Source organism: Oncorhynchus mykiss, chromosome 14 (assembly GCF_013265735.2).
Source record: "Oncorhynchus mykiss isolate Arlee chromosome 14, USDA_OmykA_1.1, whole genome shotgun sequence".
NCBI classification, from domain to species: Eukaryota; Metazoa; Chordata; class Actinopteri; order Salmoniformes; family Salmonidae; genus Oncorhynchus; species Oncorhynchus mykiss.
Genome location: NC_048578.1, coordinates 23,801,296 through 23,822,214, shown reverse-complemented (window position 1 = coordinate 23,822,214; position 20,919 = coordinate 23,801,296). Strand labels below are relative to the sequence as shown.

The following is a 20,919-nucleotide window of genomic DNA, read 5'->3' as shown; positions in this document are numbered from 1 at the left end:
CAGCGACTCCTGTGGCGGGCCGGGCGCAGTGCGCGCTAGCCAAGGTTGCCAGGTGCATGGTGTAGCCTCCAACACATTGGTGCGGCTTATTTCCGGGTTGGATGCGCGCTGTGTTAAGAAGCAGTGCGGCTGGTTGGGTTGTGTATCGGAGGACGCATGACATTCAGCCTTCGTCTCTCCCGAGCCCATACGGGAGTTGTAGCAATGAGACAAGATAGTAGCTACTACAACAATTGGATACCACGAAATTGGGGAGAAAAAGGGCAAAAAAAAAATTTAAAAGAAGGTCCATGCGTCCTCCGAAACACGACCCTGTGCAGCACTGCTTCTTGACACACTGCTCGCTTCACCCGGAAGCCAGCCGCACCAATGTGTTGGAGGAAACACTGTACAGCTGGCGACCGAAAAGTCAGCGTGCATGTGCCCGGCCTGTCACAAGGAGTCGCTAGAGCGCGATGGGACAAGGACATCCCGTCCGGCCAAACCCTCCCCCAACCCGGACGATGCTGGGCCAATTGGGCAGCTGCCTCATGGATCTCCCGGTCTCGGCCGGATACGACACAGGCTGGGATCGAACCCGGATCTGTAGTTGACAGACTGGTACTTCATGTTAGACTGGTACAGACTGGCATCTCATTGTCATGCCAAACAGATTGGTACTAGGCTAGTATGGCAACTCATTGTCATGCCAAACAGACTGGTACTTAGGCTAGCATACACCATGTTTTAGTAGACATTTATTAAGATGACAAATATTTTTTTTTTTACCCAATTTTGTGATATCCAATTGGTAGTTAAAGTCTTGTCCCATCGCTGCAACTTCTGTATGGACTCAAGCGAGGCGAAGGTCCTCTTGGTATTCACATCTTTATTAAGATCATCTGTCCTTGACTCTGTTACATTAGTTCAGCTCAGTGGTCGGCATTTACTGGGCTCTTATCTGATTATGGAGAAAGCCACACACACACACACACACACACACACTCATCTCTCTGTGTGGTCAGACTTATGCTGCACAGTCCTAGCCTGTGGTCAGTAGCAGTGCTGCCGGTTTCTCAGACCCAAGACCTTTGACTGTAGAGAGAGGCAAAGATAATTGCAGGTCCCATTACAACAAGAGTGGGCAGTAATGCCAACATAATCAAATCAAATCAAATCAAACAAGCTAAGTCCATGAAAGACTGTGGTCTACCCGGCCAAATGGCCTCACGACTCCTACAACGAGAGGATGGTGCATTAGATTGAACTTCCTGCTTCATGGTAACCGTGTTTATCTAAATGACCATTCCTCAGATGGAAAACCGGAAGTACCTGTCATCTTAAATCAAATTACATTAAGCTATTAAGCTATGACAAGCTATTAACGAATTAAATGAGTTACTTTATGGTAAGGACATGAGTTTTGTATAGAGTGGCTCCAGCGTTCTATGGTGTTCATCTCTATCAATAGGCCTACCGCCCTTTAAGCCATATTGCAAGATAGGCTACTCAGTCTAAATGTAAATGTAGTGAACCATTTCAGTTGGTGCTCCTTCCTTGCTTTTGAATCGTAGCTCTGTTGCTCTGTTCCTTCCTTGCTTCTGAATTGTATCTCTGCTATTGCCAGAGCCTTGAGGGGAAATTATCTTTGATGAGCAGCGCATGCTTTATTAAAGAAATCTCCTGCTCAAGTTACATTTGCAGTATGCTCTTCTAAGGGGCATTAAATAAGATCTGTGCAATCATAACAGTTAAGAGGTGCGTTACATCATTTATTGTGCAGATGAAAAGGATTGAATCCAAGGCAATTCAGACAATTCAGTTGCTCAATTCCCCTTACAATGCTGTCATGTTTAGTCTATATACCACTGTCCAGTCCAAACAATGGTGTAATTAGAGTTGTTAAAGCTCTGTCCTAAAATGTTTTATTAACATGTTGGATTTAGCTTATAATGTCCCACATGTCAATTCGGTCGAACAATGGCAGCCATTGTGATCATTATAGCAGAACTGAACAAAACCCAAAACATGCAGGGTTTCATGACAATTCAAACTGCTTTGACAGGGGCAAGGCATGTAGAGGGGTGAGTTGTCATTTTTTTAGAATGATATGCAATAAAAAAAAACACCACGCACATAATCAAACGGGCAGGCTTCTTGTCACTGTTGCTAAGCAACCTTAGGAGCCATAGAACCAAAACCCCTGTGGTGGCATGCGGATGTTCAATTAGGTGGAGAGAGAAAAATGAAATCTTTGCAAGAGATATATATCCAACTGTGGGTGTGGTTTTTCTAGTTCTCTTTGAATATGTCATCATCATATCCATAATCTATTCAAATTTGTATATATATATATATATATATATATATATATATATAAATATATATATCTTTAACATGCATTAAACATGAATAGCATTGTGTTCTTGTAGATTTAATACTTCTCACACTTTCAGCGTTTCTCACACCTCCACAGATATGCTGGTCTGCTTGAATGTATCTTCTACTTTCCAAACATAGTTCTCATAGATCAGTGGGTTGACAGGAGCAGGAGGCAAGTTGTATGTCATAGGTGTATCTGGTACTACTATCTCCTTGAATTATCACAAATCAATAATTTCATGTAATTTGAAAAGAAACAAAGATTTATACTATAGCATAATAAACAATATATTGCATTTTAGCAGATGTGTTTATCCAAAGCAACTTGCAGTAGTGCGTGAATACATTTTCGTATCCTTGGCCCCAGCAGGAATCAAACCTACAATCCTGACCATACCGGCATTCCCTCTGGGAAAAATAAAGTTATTCTATTCTATTCTATAAAAGTCGAATGTGAATACAATCCAGACTGACAGACTAGTATATGTTCATATATCTTAGAGGGGAAGCCACAGACCTCAGTTGTGTCCAGCCACAAATATTGATCAAGCAGCCAGGTTCACAATAAGTTCTATGAATGTCAGAGGAAGCTCGTGGGAGGAGCCATAGGAGGTAGGACTCATTGTAATGGCTGGAATGGAATAAATAGAAAGGTGTCAAACACATCAAACATATGGAAACCACGTTTGAGTCAGTTCCATTTATTCCATTCAGTCAATACAATGAATGAACCCGTCCTCCTATAGCTACTACCACAAGCCTCCACTGATGGCTATGTAAATCACCCTGGATTAGACTGTCTGCTAAGCATCTCTCTAGACAATAATAACATATTAAGATTGCTACTGATACTGCTAGAACTAATTTATTTGGTGTGGCTGGTCATGCTGCAAACTCTGTCTGAGTAAAATGACACAGAAAAAAAACACCAGCTGACATGTACAGTTGAAGTCGGAAGTTTACATACACTTAGGTTGAAGTCATTAAAACTTGTTTTTCAACCACTCCACAATATTCTTGTTAACAAACTATAGTTTCGAAAAGTCGGTTCGGACATCTACTTTATGCACGACACAAGTCATTTTTCCAACAATTGTTTACAGACAGATTATTTCACTTATAATTCACTGTATCACAATTCCAGTGGGTCAGAAGTTTACATACACTCAGTTGACTGTGCCTTTAAACAGCTTGGAAAATTCCAGAAAATTATGTCATGGCTTTAGAAGCTTCTGATAGGCTAATTGACAAGGTCGCTCAGCAAGGAAGAAGCCACTGCTCCAAAACCACCATAAAAAAGCCAGACTAAGGTTTGCAACTGCACAACTGATCATACTTTTTTGAGAAATATCCTCTGGTCTGATGAAACAAAAATATAACTGTTTGACCATAATGACCATCGTTATGTTTGGAGGAAAAAAGAGGAGGCTTGCAAGCTGAAGAACATCATCCCAACTGTGAAGTATCGGGGTGGCAGCATCATGTTGTGGGGTTGCTTTGCTGCAGGAGGTATTGGTGCACTGCACAAAATAGATGGCATCATGAGGAGGAATAATTATGTGGATATATTGAAGCAACATCTCAAGACATCAGTCCGGAAGTTAAAGCTTGGTCGCAAATGGGTCTTCCAAATGGACAATGACCCCAAGCATACTTCCAAAGTTGTGGCAAAATGGCTTAAGGACAACAAAGTCAAGGTATTTGGAGTGGCCATCACAAAGCCCTGACCTCAATCCCATAGAAAATTTGTGGGCAGAACAGAAAAAGTGTATGTGAGCAATGAGGCCTACAAACCTGAGTCAGTTACACCAGCTCTGTCAGGAGGAATGGACCAAAATTCACCCAACTTATTGTGGGAAGCTTGTGGAAGGCTACCTGGAACATTTGACCCAAGTTAAACAATTTAAAGGCAATGCTACCAAATACTAATTGAGTGTATGTAAACTTCTGATCCACTGGGAATGTGATGAAATAAATAAAAGCTGAAATAAATAATTATCTCTACTATTATTCTGACATTTCACATTCTTAAAATAAAGTGGTGATCCTAACTGAACTTACTATGATTTAATGTCAAGAATTGTGAAAACTGAGTTTAAATGTATTTTGCTAAGGTGTATGTAAACTTCTGACTTCAACTGTATATAATTTTCTTCACAAACATCTTCTCCGTCAGAAAGCCTTGTAACCATTTTCACAACATGTTGTATTCGTTATGTACAATGAATTAGGGAGATCTGTATACAGACAACTGGAAAGCCATCAGTTAGGCTAAAGGTTCACAGTTTATTGTTTGTCTTAAATGACATACCCTTTTCAAGTGTTGGGTTGATAAAGATTAATTTAAACTGTTTAGGGATTATATGGTAGCCATGAATGTTTTATAACATTATTTTAAATAAACTTCTGGACTCCAAATACTCATGATTTCTGAGACGACAAAATACATTTCACATAACAAATAAATACAGTTGGCTGTTAATTTTGCTAACAGCCTACAGGAAAACAAAATGTTAATGCTTGGGATTTCAGCCTAAACCACAAGTAAACACACAAATAACGTATTCTCAACAAAAAAAGAAATGAATTGTTTTAGGGCTTTAATATCCTAAAATAATTATAAACTCAGCAAATCGCACAGTGGTGACTGCTTCAGGCAGAGACTCATAAATAGCGAACTGTCATTACTTCCCCCTTCATGACTAAACCGCAGTCGCGAATCTCCACAGGAGTCGCTAATGCATCCGCCATGTTGGGTAATACTCCTTACCAATTATTTCTGTATTCTTACATCTTATCGATATAGTCTAAATTAACTGTGAATCTGCATATCTACATTTTATTTTGCAATAGAATTTGAATGATCTCTTTGTTGATTTTATGTGAGCCAGGCAGAAATATTTAATTTAGCAATCGTTTTCCCCTACCTGCATTTGTGATGGTACCGTCCATATTGTGAAGCGGCATCATCCTCATTTCAGTTCATGTGAATACTCGTTTTGGATCTGACGTCTTTCTTCATCAATTCAATGAGTAAAGATATGCAGGGGGGACCCACGAAGTCGCGAGTACATTGTTTGTCGTTATTCGTTAGCATTTGAAGATACGTTTACCGTCTGTATGAGAGATTTTTTTCCCCCGTTGAATGTAGACTGGCCTTGAATCACTAGACGGGTGAAAAGAGGCAGCAAACCGGCGGGAGCAAAGCAGCGTTTGACAGGTGCCATCGCTCGAGCTCTGTGGAGAGATGCCGCCCGTGCAGAAAACGATGTCTGATCTTCGCTCCCGAGTGGAGGGTGAGTAGCTAGATATGCACGTAGCCGGTTGGGTTAATTACAAGTTATTCCCACGTTATGCCCCTGTGAGATTGATATCGTTATGTGTGGTTATGTTCAGGTAGCTAGCTATTATTATCCAGTTCGCTAACGTTAGTTGGCTAAACTTGACCTCTTCTAGCTACTTAGGTAGCTTTATAGCAAGTATGCATGCAGATATCATACAGCAAAATATTATATATCATGTCCGGTGACTAGTATTATGACCGACAGGCAATTTTCTGCATCGTAACCACCACTGCGGTTCGAAAACTGATGCATAAATACACCTTTTCAATCACATGCAATTCCCCCTCATCTCCATGAACGTTACAATGGAAATAAGATACACCTATCATAAGAAAATGTGAAGCTAGATGGCATCCTCAATGATGGGATATCTGTTTAATTTACTAATGACTCAAGATTATCCAAGTCCCTGAAAATAGAATACCACTGTGTGTATTGTATAGAAACAGCGTATTGCTATTTGTAGACATTTTACTTATTTGTAGCTAAAGATCCCTATACTTGTGTTGACAAAGGCGGGGTCGTGGCTTACTCTGGCTATGGTGTTGAAAGTTTAGACCTATGCTCGAGGCAAGTTGCAGTCGGTTTGATTTGTATCGATCGCTGTTTCCATTTGTCTGCACTCTGGATGAAATACCATGCCCCAAATGGAATATCCGGATCTCCAGCTGCTTTGAAGGACCAAGTGTTCTGTGAAATGGAAGTGTTTAAAAAAAAAAAAAAATTATACGAAGACCATGGAACGTGATCTAAATTTGAGTGAACGTTTTATTGATTTTTATTTTTGTGTTTACTTCCTCAGTGCATCACAGCTGCACTGTACATGAAATCTAGACATTTTGAGCTCAGACCATTTTGAATAGAGTATATTTCACTACAACTATTCCACAGCAAAAGCATAGTAAAGCTATTAAAGCAGATGATGTGGCTACCTATCGTCTTCTAGGCACTCCCACCATGGCAGTTGGATTGCTTGTTTAGTGGGTGTTATTAAACAAGCATTAGGAAAGAACTTTGAACAAATAGCCTACCTCACCTTATGTTACTTTATTAAAAATGTCTGTAAGCCTAAGGGAAATTGACATCGTTGCACTTCAGCCTAATGAGCCTATTATAAACCTGAGAGACCAAATCCTTGAAGTGCCACGAGCCTTCCCCAAGCCAACACATATCTTATGACAATAGAAGCTGCCTAGCATAACTGGGACTGCTTTTTCTGTGTCATCTGTTCTAGATGATGTGAAAGTGAAAGGTCTGAATTACTCCCAATGCAGCTGAAGCCAGGGGTGATAATTCCATTGTGTTCAATCGAAGGAGCCTGGCCTTTCAAAGGAGAGTGAGATGAGTTTCAATGCATTGTATTGGTAGGTAGGACTCTAAATAATTAAACGAAAGCATAGATTCCGAAGAAGACTGTTGACTGTTGCAGCTGCAGTCACAAGAGTGAGAACATAAATTATGCAAGGCCTGTCACCACCCCAACCCCACCCTCACTACTGCCCTCCACTTATTTTTTTTCCAGTTACAAAGAGCAAACGTTTCCCTTTCTACTTGGCTGTGAAGCTGTCTGGGCCTTATGCCACACCCACCTATCTAAAGAAAAAGTATCCTATTTTTCTGCGGAAGCACTTTTCTGAACATTGGAATCGATTAGGGCCTGCCCTGCCTGTCTGACAAGTCCGTCGTGACCTATCCTGTCCCAGCAAGTACTTTTTTTCTTCTCTCTCTCAACTTGTTATTTTGCTGCATATCCTGCCCCTATCCTCCTGTTCCTTGCATCCCCTCCCTTCCTGTTGTGATTTTTTTTTATCACTGCAGTACATCAGGGCCCTGTTTCCATCTAGAAAGGGCAGCCCTCTGCCAGGCTTACCACCTAATCCACCCGTGGCCTGTCTGTCAGCTTCTCTGTGCGACATCACACTCCCCAGTCTCTCCACCACGTGCCGCTTGGCTTCCCTCCGCTGTGGGGACATCAGACGTCACGGCTCGCGCTGCCCTCACTGGGCCCAGGCCATGTTGCTAAAACAGCCTTATCTGAGAACTGTGTGTAGACTGGGGCCTGGGTGATATGAGAGGACATCTACACGTGTACAGAACCAGGCAAGGCATTGACAGGTAATGGCACCCAGGACTTTCAAAGATGGGTTCGGTGTGCGCTGTGAATTGTCCACATCTCTTACGAGGAGGCGTGTGTGTGCTATAAGCTCAGATGAGATCCTTTTGAAAGGAGCGATGATTGCTGTTGAGGGATATCCCCCAGATGGAATGGGTTCAATAAGTCTTAATTGACAGATGTCAGCAACCACCATCCTCTTTTTTGTTTAATGACCTGTTTCACCTGCTTGTCTACAATCACCACATACAGACCCCAGCCCAGCCCCCACCTGGCCAGGTAAAGAAACCCAGACCCCACCTCCACCCCGGACCCCACCTGGCCAGGCAAAGTAGCCCGGACCCCAGCTGGCCAGGTAAACTAGCCCAGAGAGAATCACATTGGTCACATCAAGAGCTTAGTGCTTGTGTGTCTGTTCTGCCCATTCACATAAATACCTAATCCTCCACCATTCTGCTTTGTTCTAACAAATATTATTCACAAGAAACACACTTAACAGAGTCTACCCCCTTCGCTCTTTCCCCTTCTCTCGCTCTCTCCCCTTCTCTCGCTCTCTCCCCTTCTCTCTCTCTCGCTCTCTCCCCTTCTCTCTCTCTCCCCTTCTCTCTCTCTCTCGCTCTCTCCCCTTCTCTCTCTCTCCCCTTCTCTCTCTCTCTCTCTCTCTCCCCTTCTCTCTCTCGCTCTCTCCCCTTCTCTCTCTCTCGCTCTCTCCCCTTCTCTCTCTCTCTCGCTCTCTCCCCTTCTCTCTCTCTCTCGCTCTCTCCCCTTCTCTCTCTCGCTCTCTCCCCTTCTCTCTCTCTCTCCCCTTCTCTCTCTCTCTCTCTCTCTCTCGCTCTCTCCCCTTCTCTCTCTCTCTCTCTCGCTCTCTCCCCTTCTCTCTCTCTCTCTCTCTCGCTCTCTCCCCTTCTCTCTCTCTCTCTCTCTCGCTCTCTCCCCTTCTCTCTCTCTCTCTCTCTCGCTCTCTCCCCTTCTCTCTCTCTCTCTCTCTCTCGCTCTCTCCCCTTCTCTCTCTCTCTCTCTCTCGCTCTCTCCCCTTCTCTCTCTCTCTCTCTCTCGCTCTCTCCCCTTCTCTCTCTCTCTCTCTCTCGCTCTCTCCCCTTCTCTCTCTCTCTCTCTCTCGCTCTCTCCCCTTCTCTCGCTCTCTCCCCAGATTCCTTTTCCTATCGCTTCCTCAAGGTGTCAACAGTCTTCAGACATAGTTTCAGGCTTTTATTTTGAATGAGGCAGAAAGATAACATCGCGTCAGGTGGTCACATGAGTTTTGCTCACGCAACAGAGTTCAGACAGCCATTTCCTTTCCCTCTCCTACTTGATATATTATCGATTATATATTTTAAAAACAACCTGAGGATTGATTATAAAAAACGTTTGACATGTTTCTGTGGACATTACGGATATTATTTGGAATTTGTCTGCGTTGTCGTGACCTCTCTTTCCTGTGGATTTCTGAACATAATGCGCCAAACAAACGGAGGTATTTTGGATATAAAAATAATCTTTATGGAACAAAAGGAACATTTAATGTGTAACTGGGAGTCTCCTGAGTGAAAACATCCGAAGATCATCAAAGGTAAACGATTAATTTGATTGCTTTTCAGATTTTCGTGACCGAGCTACTTGATGTTAAGTGTACTTAATGTTTTATCGAGCGATCAATACATTTACACAAACACTTGGATTGCTTTCGCTGTAAAATATATTTTCAAAATCGAAACGACAGGTGGATTAACAAAAGGCTAAGCTGTGTTTTGCAATATTCCACTTGTGATTTCATGAATATAACTTTTTTTTTGTAATATTATGTGAATGTGGCGCTATGCTATTCAGCGGTTGTTGATGACAATTATCCTGCAAAAGGGATGGGTAGCGTCAAGAAGTTCCTTTAGCCCCTACCCAAACGCTGACCATTTCACTTGCCCTAGCAGAGCTGGTTAGGCTGTTTTCATGTTATCCAGAGTGTAATTACGCTTTTATGCCGACATTTACTGACACCGCGTAACACCTGTTTGAATATGGCCTTTCTTAAATCCATCAGTTATTCTTCGCTCTGGCACACTCCGATGAGATATTATAGTAAGTAGCATGTTACTTTATAGATGTTTTGGATATGAAGTGTGAAAATGCTAATATAAGTGCCATTGACTTGCATTGTATTTTTGCCACATGCTAAAAAGTAATCATTGGTAACAGTGGCCAGGTAAACAAAACCAAAGCATGGGTTTTGTTCATAGACTGGAAACTAATATGTAAATAACTAATAGCAGGAACGGCTCCATCTAGTGGTCAGAACCTGTTCACTTCAAAATGTAGGATGGGACATTTCCCTAAACACGGGAAAAAACAAATGACAGATTGAAGAAACAATATGCCAAGCCGCCGCTCCATACTATTTGTCAGACATTGAGAACTGATACTAAATACTTGTTGTTGGGGTGGGATTGGCATGGGGTATGGAGGGTCCTATGGGGGTGTTTGACCATTTATTTGGATTCCTCAGGTCTTACTCATTGTTATGATGCCGTTTGGCCCAAATTGGATGTTGCTACTGTATTTATTGAATATTATGTGAATCCTATCAATTAAAATGACCAATTTGGGTGCAATCAATTAGCTTAATTTCTCAGAGAACAAATTATATTTAAACAAATTAATGTTGCAGGAATTATAATATTATTTGGTTCTAACTACAGAAACAATCTGGCGGGTGCATGGCTTGCTGAAATGACATAGAACGACCTTGACAGGATTGGCGTCTGGTCTGCCCATGTGCCTGGCGGATCACCGGCTGATAATGTGACACAAAAGCCCAACCCGCCATTAAATCCCTTGTCTGGGGTCAGAAGCCTGTCATACCAAGTCCCCCCCCCCCCCCCGGCCCCCCTCTATTCTCCTCCCGCGCCGCACCCTCACGAGGGTATCTCCTTTTTCTATTTTCCACTTCATGTCCTTCCTTCCATCACCGCGCTACCCTCGGGCTAATATCCATTTCCCCCCATTCTCTCATTCTCTTCGGCTCACCTCAAAGAGACAACCACTCTTCTGTCTCGAAGTCAGTGTAGATGGCAGATGAGGGTTGATACAAGTGTTGGTACAATAGCCTAATCCTCCCTGCTTTTCTCCCACTTTCTCTCACTCCCACTCAACACATGCACAGAGCTGTGTGAATATGCAGTAATTTGTGCACTGCCATACAAAGATGCTCATATTATTGATTGGCTCATGGTCTTAAGATGAAGAGGGCCTATAAGCCCAATACTGTAAACCAGCACATGAAAGAGAGCCTATTGCACTCATTTTCATCAGTAGGACCCCATTGCTGACAGGTAATGATTGTCTTTCTGCCCCTCCACGTTAATCGATTTGATCCTTTGATCTCAGCCCAGATCAATCTTATTTATGAGCTATTCTGGCAACCATGGCACACCACACCTATAATAACCACATTTCATACCCCACACATCAGCCTAGTGTACACCCAGCACAGGAACATAATTCAATACGCCGCTCCAGCACGGGAACATAACTCATTTTTTTTATTTTATTTCACCTTTATTTAACCAGGTAGGCTAGTTGAGAACAAGTTCTTATTTGCAACTGCGACCTGGCCAAGATAAAGCAGTTCGACACACAACAACACAGTTACATGTGGAATAAACAAACATATAATCAATACACCGCTCCAGCCCGGGAACATGACTCAATACTCGGCTCCAGCATCATTTATGGAATCTCTATAGGAGAGAGTTGAGAAAAAGCCTTTTCCTCTGGCTTCTCTTACCATCTACCTGCCTGCTATGCGTTTGTGAGGGAGAGGGGTCAAGCGTACATATCAAATGTTATTGTTCACATACAGGTATTTAATAGATGTTATTGCTAGTGATGCACCAATATAACATTTTTGACCGATATCTTTCTTGCCCCCAAAAAATATGCAGCCTTTTAAGCATTCTAGTACAGTTAAATAGTTAGACCGCTGCGTCCATGTGTGTTAAGGCACTGCATCTCAGTGCAAAAGGACTGTAGTGCATCGTCACTACAGTCTCTGGTTCGAATTCGGCCGTGATTTGGAGTCCCATATGGCGGCGCACAATTGGCCCAGCGTTGTCCGGGCCGTCATTGTAAATGAGAATTTGTTTTTTAACTGACTTGCCTAGTTAAATAAAGGTTACACACACACATACACCACACTGACCAAAAATGTATTTTGTTGGCATTATCTTATATATATTATAATATAACATATTTCTTTCACTTTCTTACTGTGCTGTTTCGTTATTCGTTTGTTCAGTCGTTTCATTCTCAACCAGGATTTCTATGGAACGCTGTTTGGTCTTGTATGTCAAAAAAGATAAATGTCAAATAACACCTTTTTGACTTGTCAAATAATATTGTTGACCAATCAGGACCTGAATATGACTGCACGTCACATCATTTAACGCATTCTTAAATGTTTTACGTAGTTATTACACATTGACTACACTATCACTCATATTTCATATGTCACAAAAGATTCATCGATACGTATGCCATAATATGCTGGTAGTTGTCTTGCGCACCTAGGGTGCTGGTCATAAAAAAATCTAACTCTCATGGATGCAAACAATGTTCTTCCCCAAAAACATAGCAAAACGACAATCTAGGTGTCATCGAAAACAACACAACTTTATAAGACAGTTCTTATTTGATGAATTGTGGGTGGACCCATCTATGTGAAGCTAGCCACAATAAGGATTAGCCACAATAGTGGACTTTGTGATTAGCCTTCAAAATAAAAGTATGGCATTCTATTTGTATTCATTTGCATCACTGTCGATGACATACTTTTATTTTGAAGGCAAACCGAAAATTCCACTATTGTGCCTATTCCTTATTGTGGCTAGCTTCACAACACAACCCGGTCCGGTCGAACCTCACTAGCCAGATGACGCTAGCTGGCTGCTTATAATGTTAGCTTTGGGCAACTGGATTAATTAGCTGGCTAGCTATTTATTTTCATGAACTAAGATTCCATTTCAATAAGCGAACAACAAGTGGCAACCTAGCTAATACTTGCTCACAAGATTCCTAAATCATTGCTAAGAATAATGAAAATACAGCCTCTAAGGTGCAGGGTTGAGTAACCGGATGTTAATCGGCTAGTGATGGCTATTTTAAGTCTGATGGCCCTTGAGATAGAAGCTGTTTGTCGGTTACTCGGTCCCAACTTTGGTGCAACTGTACTGACCTCGCCTTCTGGATGGTAGCTGGGTGAACAGGCCGTGGCTCAGGTGGTTGGTTGTCCTTGATTTTATTTTTGCCTTTCCAGTGACATCGGGTGCTGTAGGTGTCCTAGAGGGCAGGCAGTGCTGCGCCTTCTTCACCACACTGTCTGTGTGGGTGGACCATTTCAGATGGTCAGATGTGTACGCCGAGGAACTTGAAGCTTTTCACCTTCTCCGCTGTGGTCCTGTCGATACGAATAGGGGCATGCTCTCTCTGCTGTTTCCTGAAGTCCACTATCAGCTCCTTGGGGTTTTTTTTTGCCGTTGAGGTTCAAGGTTATTACATGAGCAGGCCACTGTAGAACAACACACATTCTAGTAAGCGGTCAATGCGATCATGCCACAGCAGGACTGCAAGGTCAGGTGAGAAGGCGATGGCCGACATTCCACGGAAAGGCAACACCATCAATGGTCAGGAAACTGAAACCGAAGTTGCCCTTGGGCATGGGCCCGGAGTCTTGTGTTTTACGACCCTGCTCGTGACTTGGTACAACTAACCTACAGTGGTTCTTCCTTTTAAAAGTTGTGTAGTACTGCAGCACACAAGCTGCCACAGAATTCTATGGCACATTATTTAAGTGTCAGCTATTGTTGCCTTTTAATGCTAGTTAGTGCTAGTTGGACCACCAAAAGGCATCTTTGTGAAGCATTTTACTTTTTTAATATTGGCTGTACTAGAGAAATGTAAAACCTTTTTTTGTAAGAACGCAGTATATGGGATTGGTTTTAAGAAATGTTATTAATATTATGGAATTTCTAATCCAAGAAAAACGAAACTCTGACAACGTGACCGGTCGAGAGTAGGCTACTGTACTAAGAGCAAAAATAATCCTAACATTTCCACACCCTAATTGTAGGCTATCCAATACCCAAACGGAGATTCAGTGAAAATGAAAATGTAATTGATTTATCAATGCCAGTCCCCATGCTTGTCTCAGAGCAGTGTGAATCGGTGCTGAAATAGTTGACCACATGTAATTCAGTGATATTTATTCCCATAGTAATTCATTATGGATCCATAACAAAATAAACATCTGCGTTACAATTATAATGCATGGTTAATAATAAATTAATATATTTGTAGGGGTTGATGCATTTTTTTGTTCGGGCAAATCTGGTTTTGGAGTACTTAAAACAATGCCTTTGGTGGATCATCATCAAGAGAGAGGGTCCAGCATATCCATCCAGAAGGCGATGTTGAGCTAATCTAGGCTAATGCGATTAGCATGAGGTTGTAAGTAACAAGAACATTTCCCTGGACATAGACATATCTGATATTGGCAGAAAGCTTAAATTCTTGTTAACCTAACTGCACTGTCCAATTTACAGTGAAATACTACCATGATATTGTTTGAGGAGAGAGCACAATTTTGAACATGTAGTACTTAGTGTGCATCATTGTTTTCGCTCATACAGCTGCCCTTACTCTCCTAACCTCCTAATAAACAAATTAGGCACATTTGGGCAGTCTTGATACAAAATTTAACAAATGCCATGGTTCATTGGATTATTCTAAAACTTTGCACGTTGCTGCCATCTAGTGGGTAAAATCTAAATTGCACCTGGGCTGGAATAATACATTATGGCCTTTCTCTTGCATTTAAAAGATGGAACATTTTTTTTTCTTTATATTTTACCAGATCTATTGTGTTCTCCTACATTCCTTTCACTTTTCGACAAACGTAAGTGTTTCTTTTCAAATGGTACCAAGAATATGCATATCCTTGCTTCAGGGCCTGCGCTACAGGCAGTTAGATTTGGGTATGTCATTTTTGGCAAAAATGGGGAAAAAAAAGGTGGTGGATCCTTAAGAGGATTTAAACCTGAATACTGATGTAGCTACTGTGCCTTTTGCAAGCTTAGGATTTGATATCTGGCTCATCTGGCAAGGTCACGCCTTTGGTTCTGACTTCTAAACTTGAAATATCCTTGTTCATGGTAATGAGAGAGAGGGGAATGCATAACGTTTACACTCTGTCAGTACATGTTATTGTTAGACATCAGGTATTCTATGGAAAGGAGATGGGCCACAGTCTGGTTGCAGTTGTTGGGTTGTAATTTGAAATACTTCCTACACCAGAAGATGATGGATATTTGTAGGAGGAATGTGTATGGTGGGGTAAATTAAGGTTGGATATGAGCCAGGGGCTTGGAATGTTACGAAGTAAGGAAAAGGCAATCACATGGTTGCAGTCACTGATAAGGGTAGATTAGTGAGGAATGGGGGCCCAGGTCAGGTCACATTAAGGGAGAAGGAAGAGTTTATTACCAATATCACTTAACTTCCTGTCTGGCAACAGATGTATTGGGCTGTCCAGATGTGTAAGGAGGAGACTCGGCGTAGGAGGAAGGTTTAAATGCCAGGGCTTGTGTAAATGTGTTTTTGTCTAATGCAGCTGTGTGACCCAGTGGGCGAATAAACTTGGTTTGAGCTTTACTAGTTGTCCGTTAATTTTTTAAAACTTTGTTTATTTAGAACATAATAGTTCAAAGGAACAATCATGTGTTTCAGTCAGCCTCTGCTTGTTATTTACTATCCGATGTGGCTTGGCTGAGGTGTCGGAACTGTCAGTTACCTCCCAAGATCCCCCGGCAAAGTGTAACGGATGCTAGCAGATACTCATAGACTTCGTCATTGTGCTAACGCTAGTTAGGCTCGGGAAACTACCTCGAACTTCCTCCATACTGGGCACAGACAAAAATGCTATGCACAAGTTAATCAGGGAAATAGATAAAGGGCCTCATTGCCAAAATCCCAAAGTGTCCCTTTAATAATTCAACAGGAAGCATCAAATATGCATGTCCCTGTGGTGTGTGCTTAAGTGAGTTTTGGAAATCCTTCAGCGTATGTTGGAGTGGAACTGGACCGACTAATGTAAAGTAGGTCTATTGACACGTGGTTAGTTATGATGAATTTAATTGGATGTGACTCACCATTCTCCTAGCTGAAATAGAAACACCCAGGGTCATGTTCATTAGGGCATGCAAAGGAAAATGAGCGCTTCTTATTGGACAAGTCCAGGTAGTCCCTCTTGTTGTCTTGAGCAATCCTTACAGACGAAACACAGCACTGCTTTTCTCCACATGGATACTACAGGTGTAGGATCTTAATTTGACCTATAATGTTACAGTAAAATGATCCTACAGCAACAGGATTTGAAGGTCCTGTACTGGCGTGGTCTGCCGTTGTGAGGCCTGTGGGATGTAGTGCCAAATTCTCTAAAATTACGTTCTAGGTGGTTTATGGCAGTGAGATTAACATTCAGTTAAAAAAAACTCTGGTGGACATACCTGCCGTGAGCATGCCAATTGCACGCTCCCTCAACTGGAGACATCTGTGGCATTGTGTTGTGAGACACAACTGCACATTTTAGTGGCATTTTATTGACCCCAGCACAAGGTGCACCTATGTAACGACCATGCTGTTTAATTAGTTTCTTGATATGCCACACCTGTCAGGTGGATGGATTATCTTGGCAAAGGAGAAATGCTCACTAACAGGAATGTTAACACATTTGTGCACAACATTTGAGAACTCTGCTTTTGTGCTCATGGAACATTTCTGGGATATTTTATTTCATCTCATGAAGCATGGGACCAACACTTTTACATGTTGCGTTTTATATTTTTGTTTAATATCCATAGTTTAGTGCAAAAAAATGTGGTAATTAACTACAATGACAAATCAATTGTGGCTACTTGTCCAGTCTGTTTCTTTTACGACTGCTATGTTTGGTTAGTAGACACGGAGAGGGAGAGAAGAGACACAATAATTCACAATCAAGAGGGATAGAAAACATTTGCTTCGCGAGGCATCTCTACCTGAAAATACATAATCTAAGTGATTGATAGTTCGGACTTCTGGCAGTCTCTATGGGGGTGCCACAGGGCTCAATTCTCGGCCCGACTCTCTTCTCTGTATACATCAATGATGTTGCTCTTGCTGTTGGTGATTCTCTGGTACACCTCTACGCAGACGACACCATTCTGTATACTTCTGGCCCCTCTTTGGACACTGTGTTAACTAACCTCCAGACGAGCTTCAATGCCATACAACTCTCCTTCCGTGGCCTCCAACTAGAGGTCGACCGATTTTAATCGGAATGGCCAATTTAATTAGGGCCGATTTCAAGTTTTCATAACAATCAGAAATCGGTATTTTTGGGCGCCGATTTATAAATTAAAAAAATATGTTTTTTTATACCTTTTTATTTAACTAGGGAAGTCAGTTAAGAACACATTCTTATTTTCAATGACGGCCTAGGAACGGTGGGTTAACTGCCTTGTTCAGGGGCAGAACGACAGATTTTTCACCTTGTCAGCTCGGGGGACCCAATCTTGCAACCTTAACTAGTCCAACGCAGTAACGACCTGCCTCTCTCGTTGCACTCCACAAGGAGGCTGCCTGTTGCGCAAATGCAGTAAGCCAAGGTAAGTTGCTAGCTAGCATTAAACCTATCTTATAAAAAACAATCATAGTTAACTAGTTAACTACACATGGTTGATGATATTACTATATATTATTTAGCTTGTCCTGCGTTGCATGTAATCTGACTGAGCATACAAGTATCTAAGTATCTGACTGAGCGGTGGTAGGCAGAAGCAGGCGCGTAAACATTAATCCAAACAGCACTTTCGTGTGTTTTGCCAGCAGCTCTTCGTTGTGCGTCAAGCATTGCGCTGTTTATGACTTCAAGCCTATCGACTCCCGAGATGAGGCTGGTGTAACCGAAGTGAAATGGCTAGCTAGTTAGCGTGCTAATAGTGTTTCAAACGTCACTCGCTCTGAGCCTGTGGTTGTTTCCCTTGCTCTGCATGGGTAAAGCTGTTGTCGTTGTGTTGCTGGTTCGAGCCCAGGGAGGAGCGAGGAGAGGGACGGAAGCTATACTGTTACACTGGCAATACTAAAGTGCCTATAAGAACATCCAATAGTCAAAGGTGAATGAAATACAAATGGTATAGAAGGAAATAGTCCTATAATACCTATAATAACTACAACCTAAAACTTCTTACCTGGGAATATTGAAGACTCATGTTAAAAGGAACCACCAGCTTTCATATGTTCTCATGTTCTGAGCAAGGAACTGGAAAATTAGCTTTCTTACATGGCACATATTGCACTTTTACTTTCTTCTCCAACACTTTGTTTTTGCATTATTTAAACCAAATTGAACATGTTTCATTATTTACTTGAGGCTAAATTGCTTTTATTGATGTATTATATTAAATTAAAATAAATGTTTATTCAGTATTGTTGTAATTGTCATTTATTACAAATTTAAAAAATAAAACAAAATCGTCCGATTTTATTCGGTATCTGCTTTTTTGGTCCTCCAATAATCGGTATCGGCGTTAAACTCATAATCGGTCGACCTCTAGTCCAGAGTAGTGATGCTGGTTGGGTGAGCAGGTGCGGGCAGGGGTCGGTTAAATTGCATGCATTTTGTTTTCCCTGTGTTTACGAGCAGTTGGAGGTAGAGGTCAACCGATTTATGATTTCTCAACGCAGATACCGATTATTGGAGGACCTAAAAAGCAGATACTGAATAATCTGCCGATTTTGTTTTTATTTATTTGTAATAATGGCAATTACAACAATACTGAATGAACACTTTAACTTAAAAAAATAATAATTAAAAAATCGGCAAATCGCCGCCCAAAAATATTGTTGTGAAAACTTGAAATCTGCTCTAATTAATCGGCCATTCTGATTAATCGGTCGACCTCTACTCTGGACGGCTCTGACTTAGAATACGTGGACAACTACAAATACCTAGGTGTCTGGTTAGACTGTAAACTTTCCTTCCAGACTCATATGAAGCATCTCCAATCCAAAATTAAATCTAGAATTGGCTTCCTATATCGCAACAAAGCATCCTTCACTCATGCTGCCAAACATACCCTCGTAAAACTGACCATCCTACCGATCCTCGACTTCGGGGATGTCATTTACAAAATTGCCTCCAACACTATTCTCAGCAAATTGGATGCAGTCTATCACAGTGCCATCCTATTTGTCACCAAAGCCCCATACACTACCCACCATTGCAACCTGTACGCTCTCGTTGGTTGGCCCTCGCTTCATACTCGTCGCCAAACAGACTTGCTCCTGGTTATCTACAAGTCTCTGCTAGGTAAAGCCTCGCCTTATCTCAGCTCACTGGTCACCATAGCAGCACCCAGATGTAGCATGCGCTCCAGCAGGTATATCTCACTTGTCACCCCCAAAGCCAATTTCTCCTTTGGTCGTCTTTCCTTCCAGTTCTCTGCTGCCAATGACTGGAACGATCTGCAAAAATCTCTGAAGCTGGAGACTCTTACCTCCCTCACTAGCTTTTAGCACCAGCTGTCAGAGCAGCTCACAGATCACTGCACCTGTATATAGCCCATCTGTAAACAGCCCATCTATCTACCTACCTCATCCCCATACAGTATTTATTTATTTATCTTGCTCCTTTGCACCCCAGTATCTCTACTTGCACATTCATCTTCTGCACATCTACCATTCCAGTGTTTAAATTGCTATATTGTAATTACTTCGCCACCATGGCCTATTTATTGCCTTAACTCCCTTATATTACCTCATTTGCACTCACTGTACATATACTTTTTATTTTCTTTTTTTCTGCTGTATTATTGACTGTTTTGTTTAATCCTTGTGTAACTCTGTGTTGTTGTATGTGTCGAATTGCTATGCTTTATCTTGGCCAGGTCGCATTGCAAGTGAGAACTTCTTCTCAACTAGCCTACCTGGTTAACTAAAGGTGAAATAAAATAAAGAAATAAAATGGTTGGTATTCAGCAGTCAAGTATGCCTTATTTACTTTAAAGAACTATTAAAATAGTGGTTTTTGTCAGACCTTATAAGCAGCATCTCTATAGAGATGAGATAACGACTTGGAATGAAATGGGCCTAATAAAGTAATCAAAATAAACAAATGTAATTTTAACAACTGAAATATTTTTTTAAAGTAATGTCAATACATGATGGTTAATAAGTGAAAGCGGTAATGGGCAGTCACTACCATCATGGGACTTGTATTAATTGTTTTATTCTGTGTTAAGGCATTCAACCCATAATGCACTTAATGTAAAAAAAAATGAAAACAAAATCGAAAATGTGATTATTTTTTAATCGAACAGACCCCAAAGCACAAATTGCTCAGCACTATTGTTAATATAACTTTTTATTTTATTTTTTTATTGTGGTTTTTCAGTGAGTTCATGTAAATCACGAAGTGATGCAGGAAAATTCTCAGCAACAAGTGATCAAATTAACATCCTTCATCTGTAGATGCTACTGCAGGTTGTAAAAGTGCTTTTATGAGATTTGATAACATCATCAGGAAGCGACTATGAAAGCTGGGTCTGTTGCCACGATAACAGTGAAGGAACCCAACATATAATGTGATGGGCTAAAATCCTTTGTACACACTAATTAAAGAGATTTATATTGAGTAATTTTACATTTTACAAAACACAGAACAGGTAGCCTACAGTCACTACTTTATTTTCCAAAGTCTCTTACTTTTGAATGCCTCCAAATTATTTTGCAGCTTTGAAAACAAAGGAACCGTAAGGAACTGACATTGACACAATAGTGTGCCTGTCTGTACGACTGGTATTGTCTATTTTCTGCCCTCCCGCCTTTATAAAAATACTTATAGCTTGCTGTTATAGCTTGCTGTTATAGCTTGCTGTTGTGACACCACGTGCTGGCATCTCCGCTCCATTATTCATAAATTCCCATGTAGCCAAAAGGTCTCTTCCCCTACCTGATGATCCCACACTAAGCTCCTGATGTCACAGCCCCTTGCTCATAGCCCCCAGTCCCCTTCCC

At 41.4% G+C, this 20,919-nt stretch overlaps 1 protein-coding gene across 5 annotated transcripts in view; it reads left to right on the top strand.

The window, feature by feature from the left end:
• Positions 1 to 5,067: 5,067 nt before the first annotated feature.
• The window catches only part of LOC110489007 (phospholipid-transporting ATPase IA), a 189,852-nt gene continuing 174,000 nt past the window's right edge, over positions 5,068 to 20,919 (top strand). For 3 of the 5 annotated variants that reach the window (XM_021561543.2, XM_021561541.2, XM_021561540.2), the window contains exon 1: positions 5,321 to 5,657. In XM_021561543.2, the coding sequence (XP_021417218.1) occupies positions 5,609 to 5,657 (49 nt within the window). In that variant the 5' untranslated portion in view covers positions 5,321 to 5,608. Of the gene's footprint in view, positions 5,118 to 5,320; positions 5,658 to 20,919 lie in introns of those variants that run through there. The other 2 variants (XM_036943167.1, XM_021561542.2) reach the window with 2 other exon arrangements.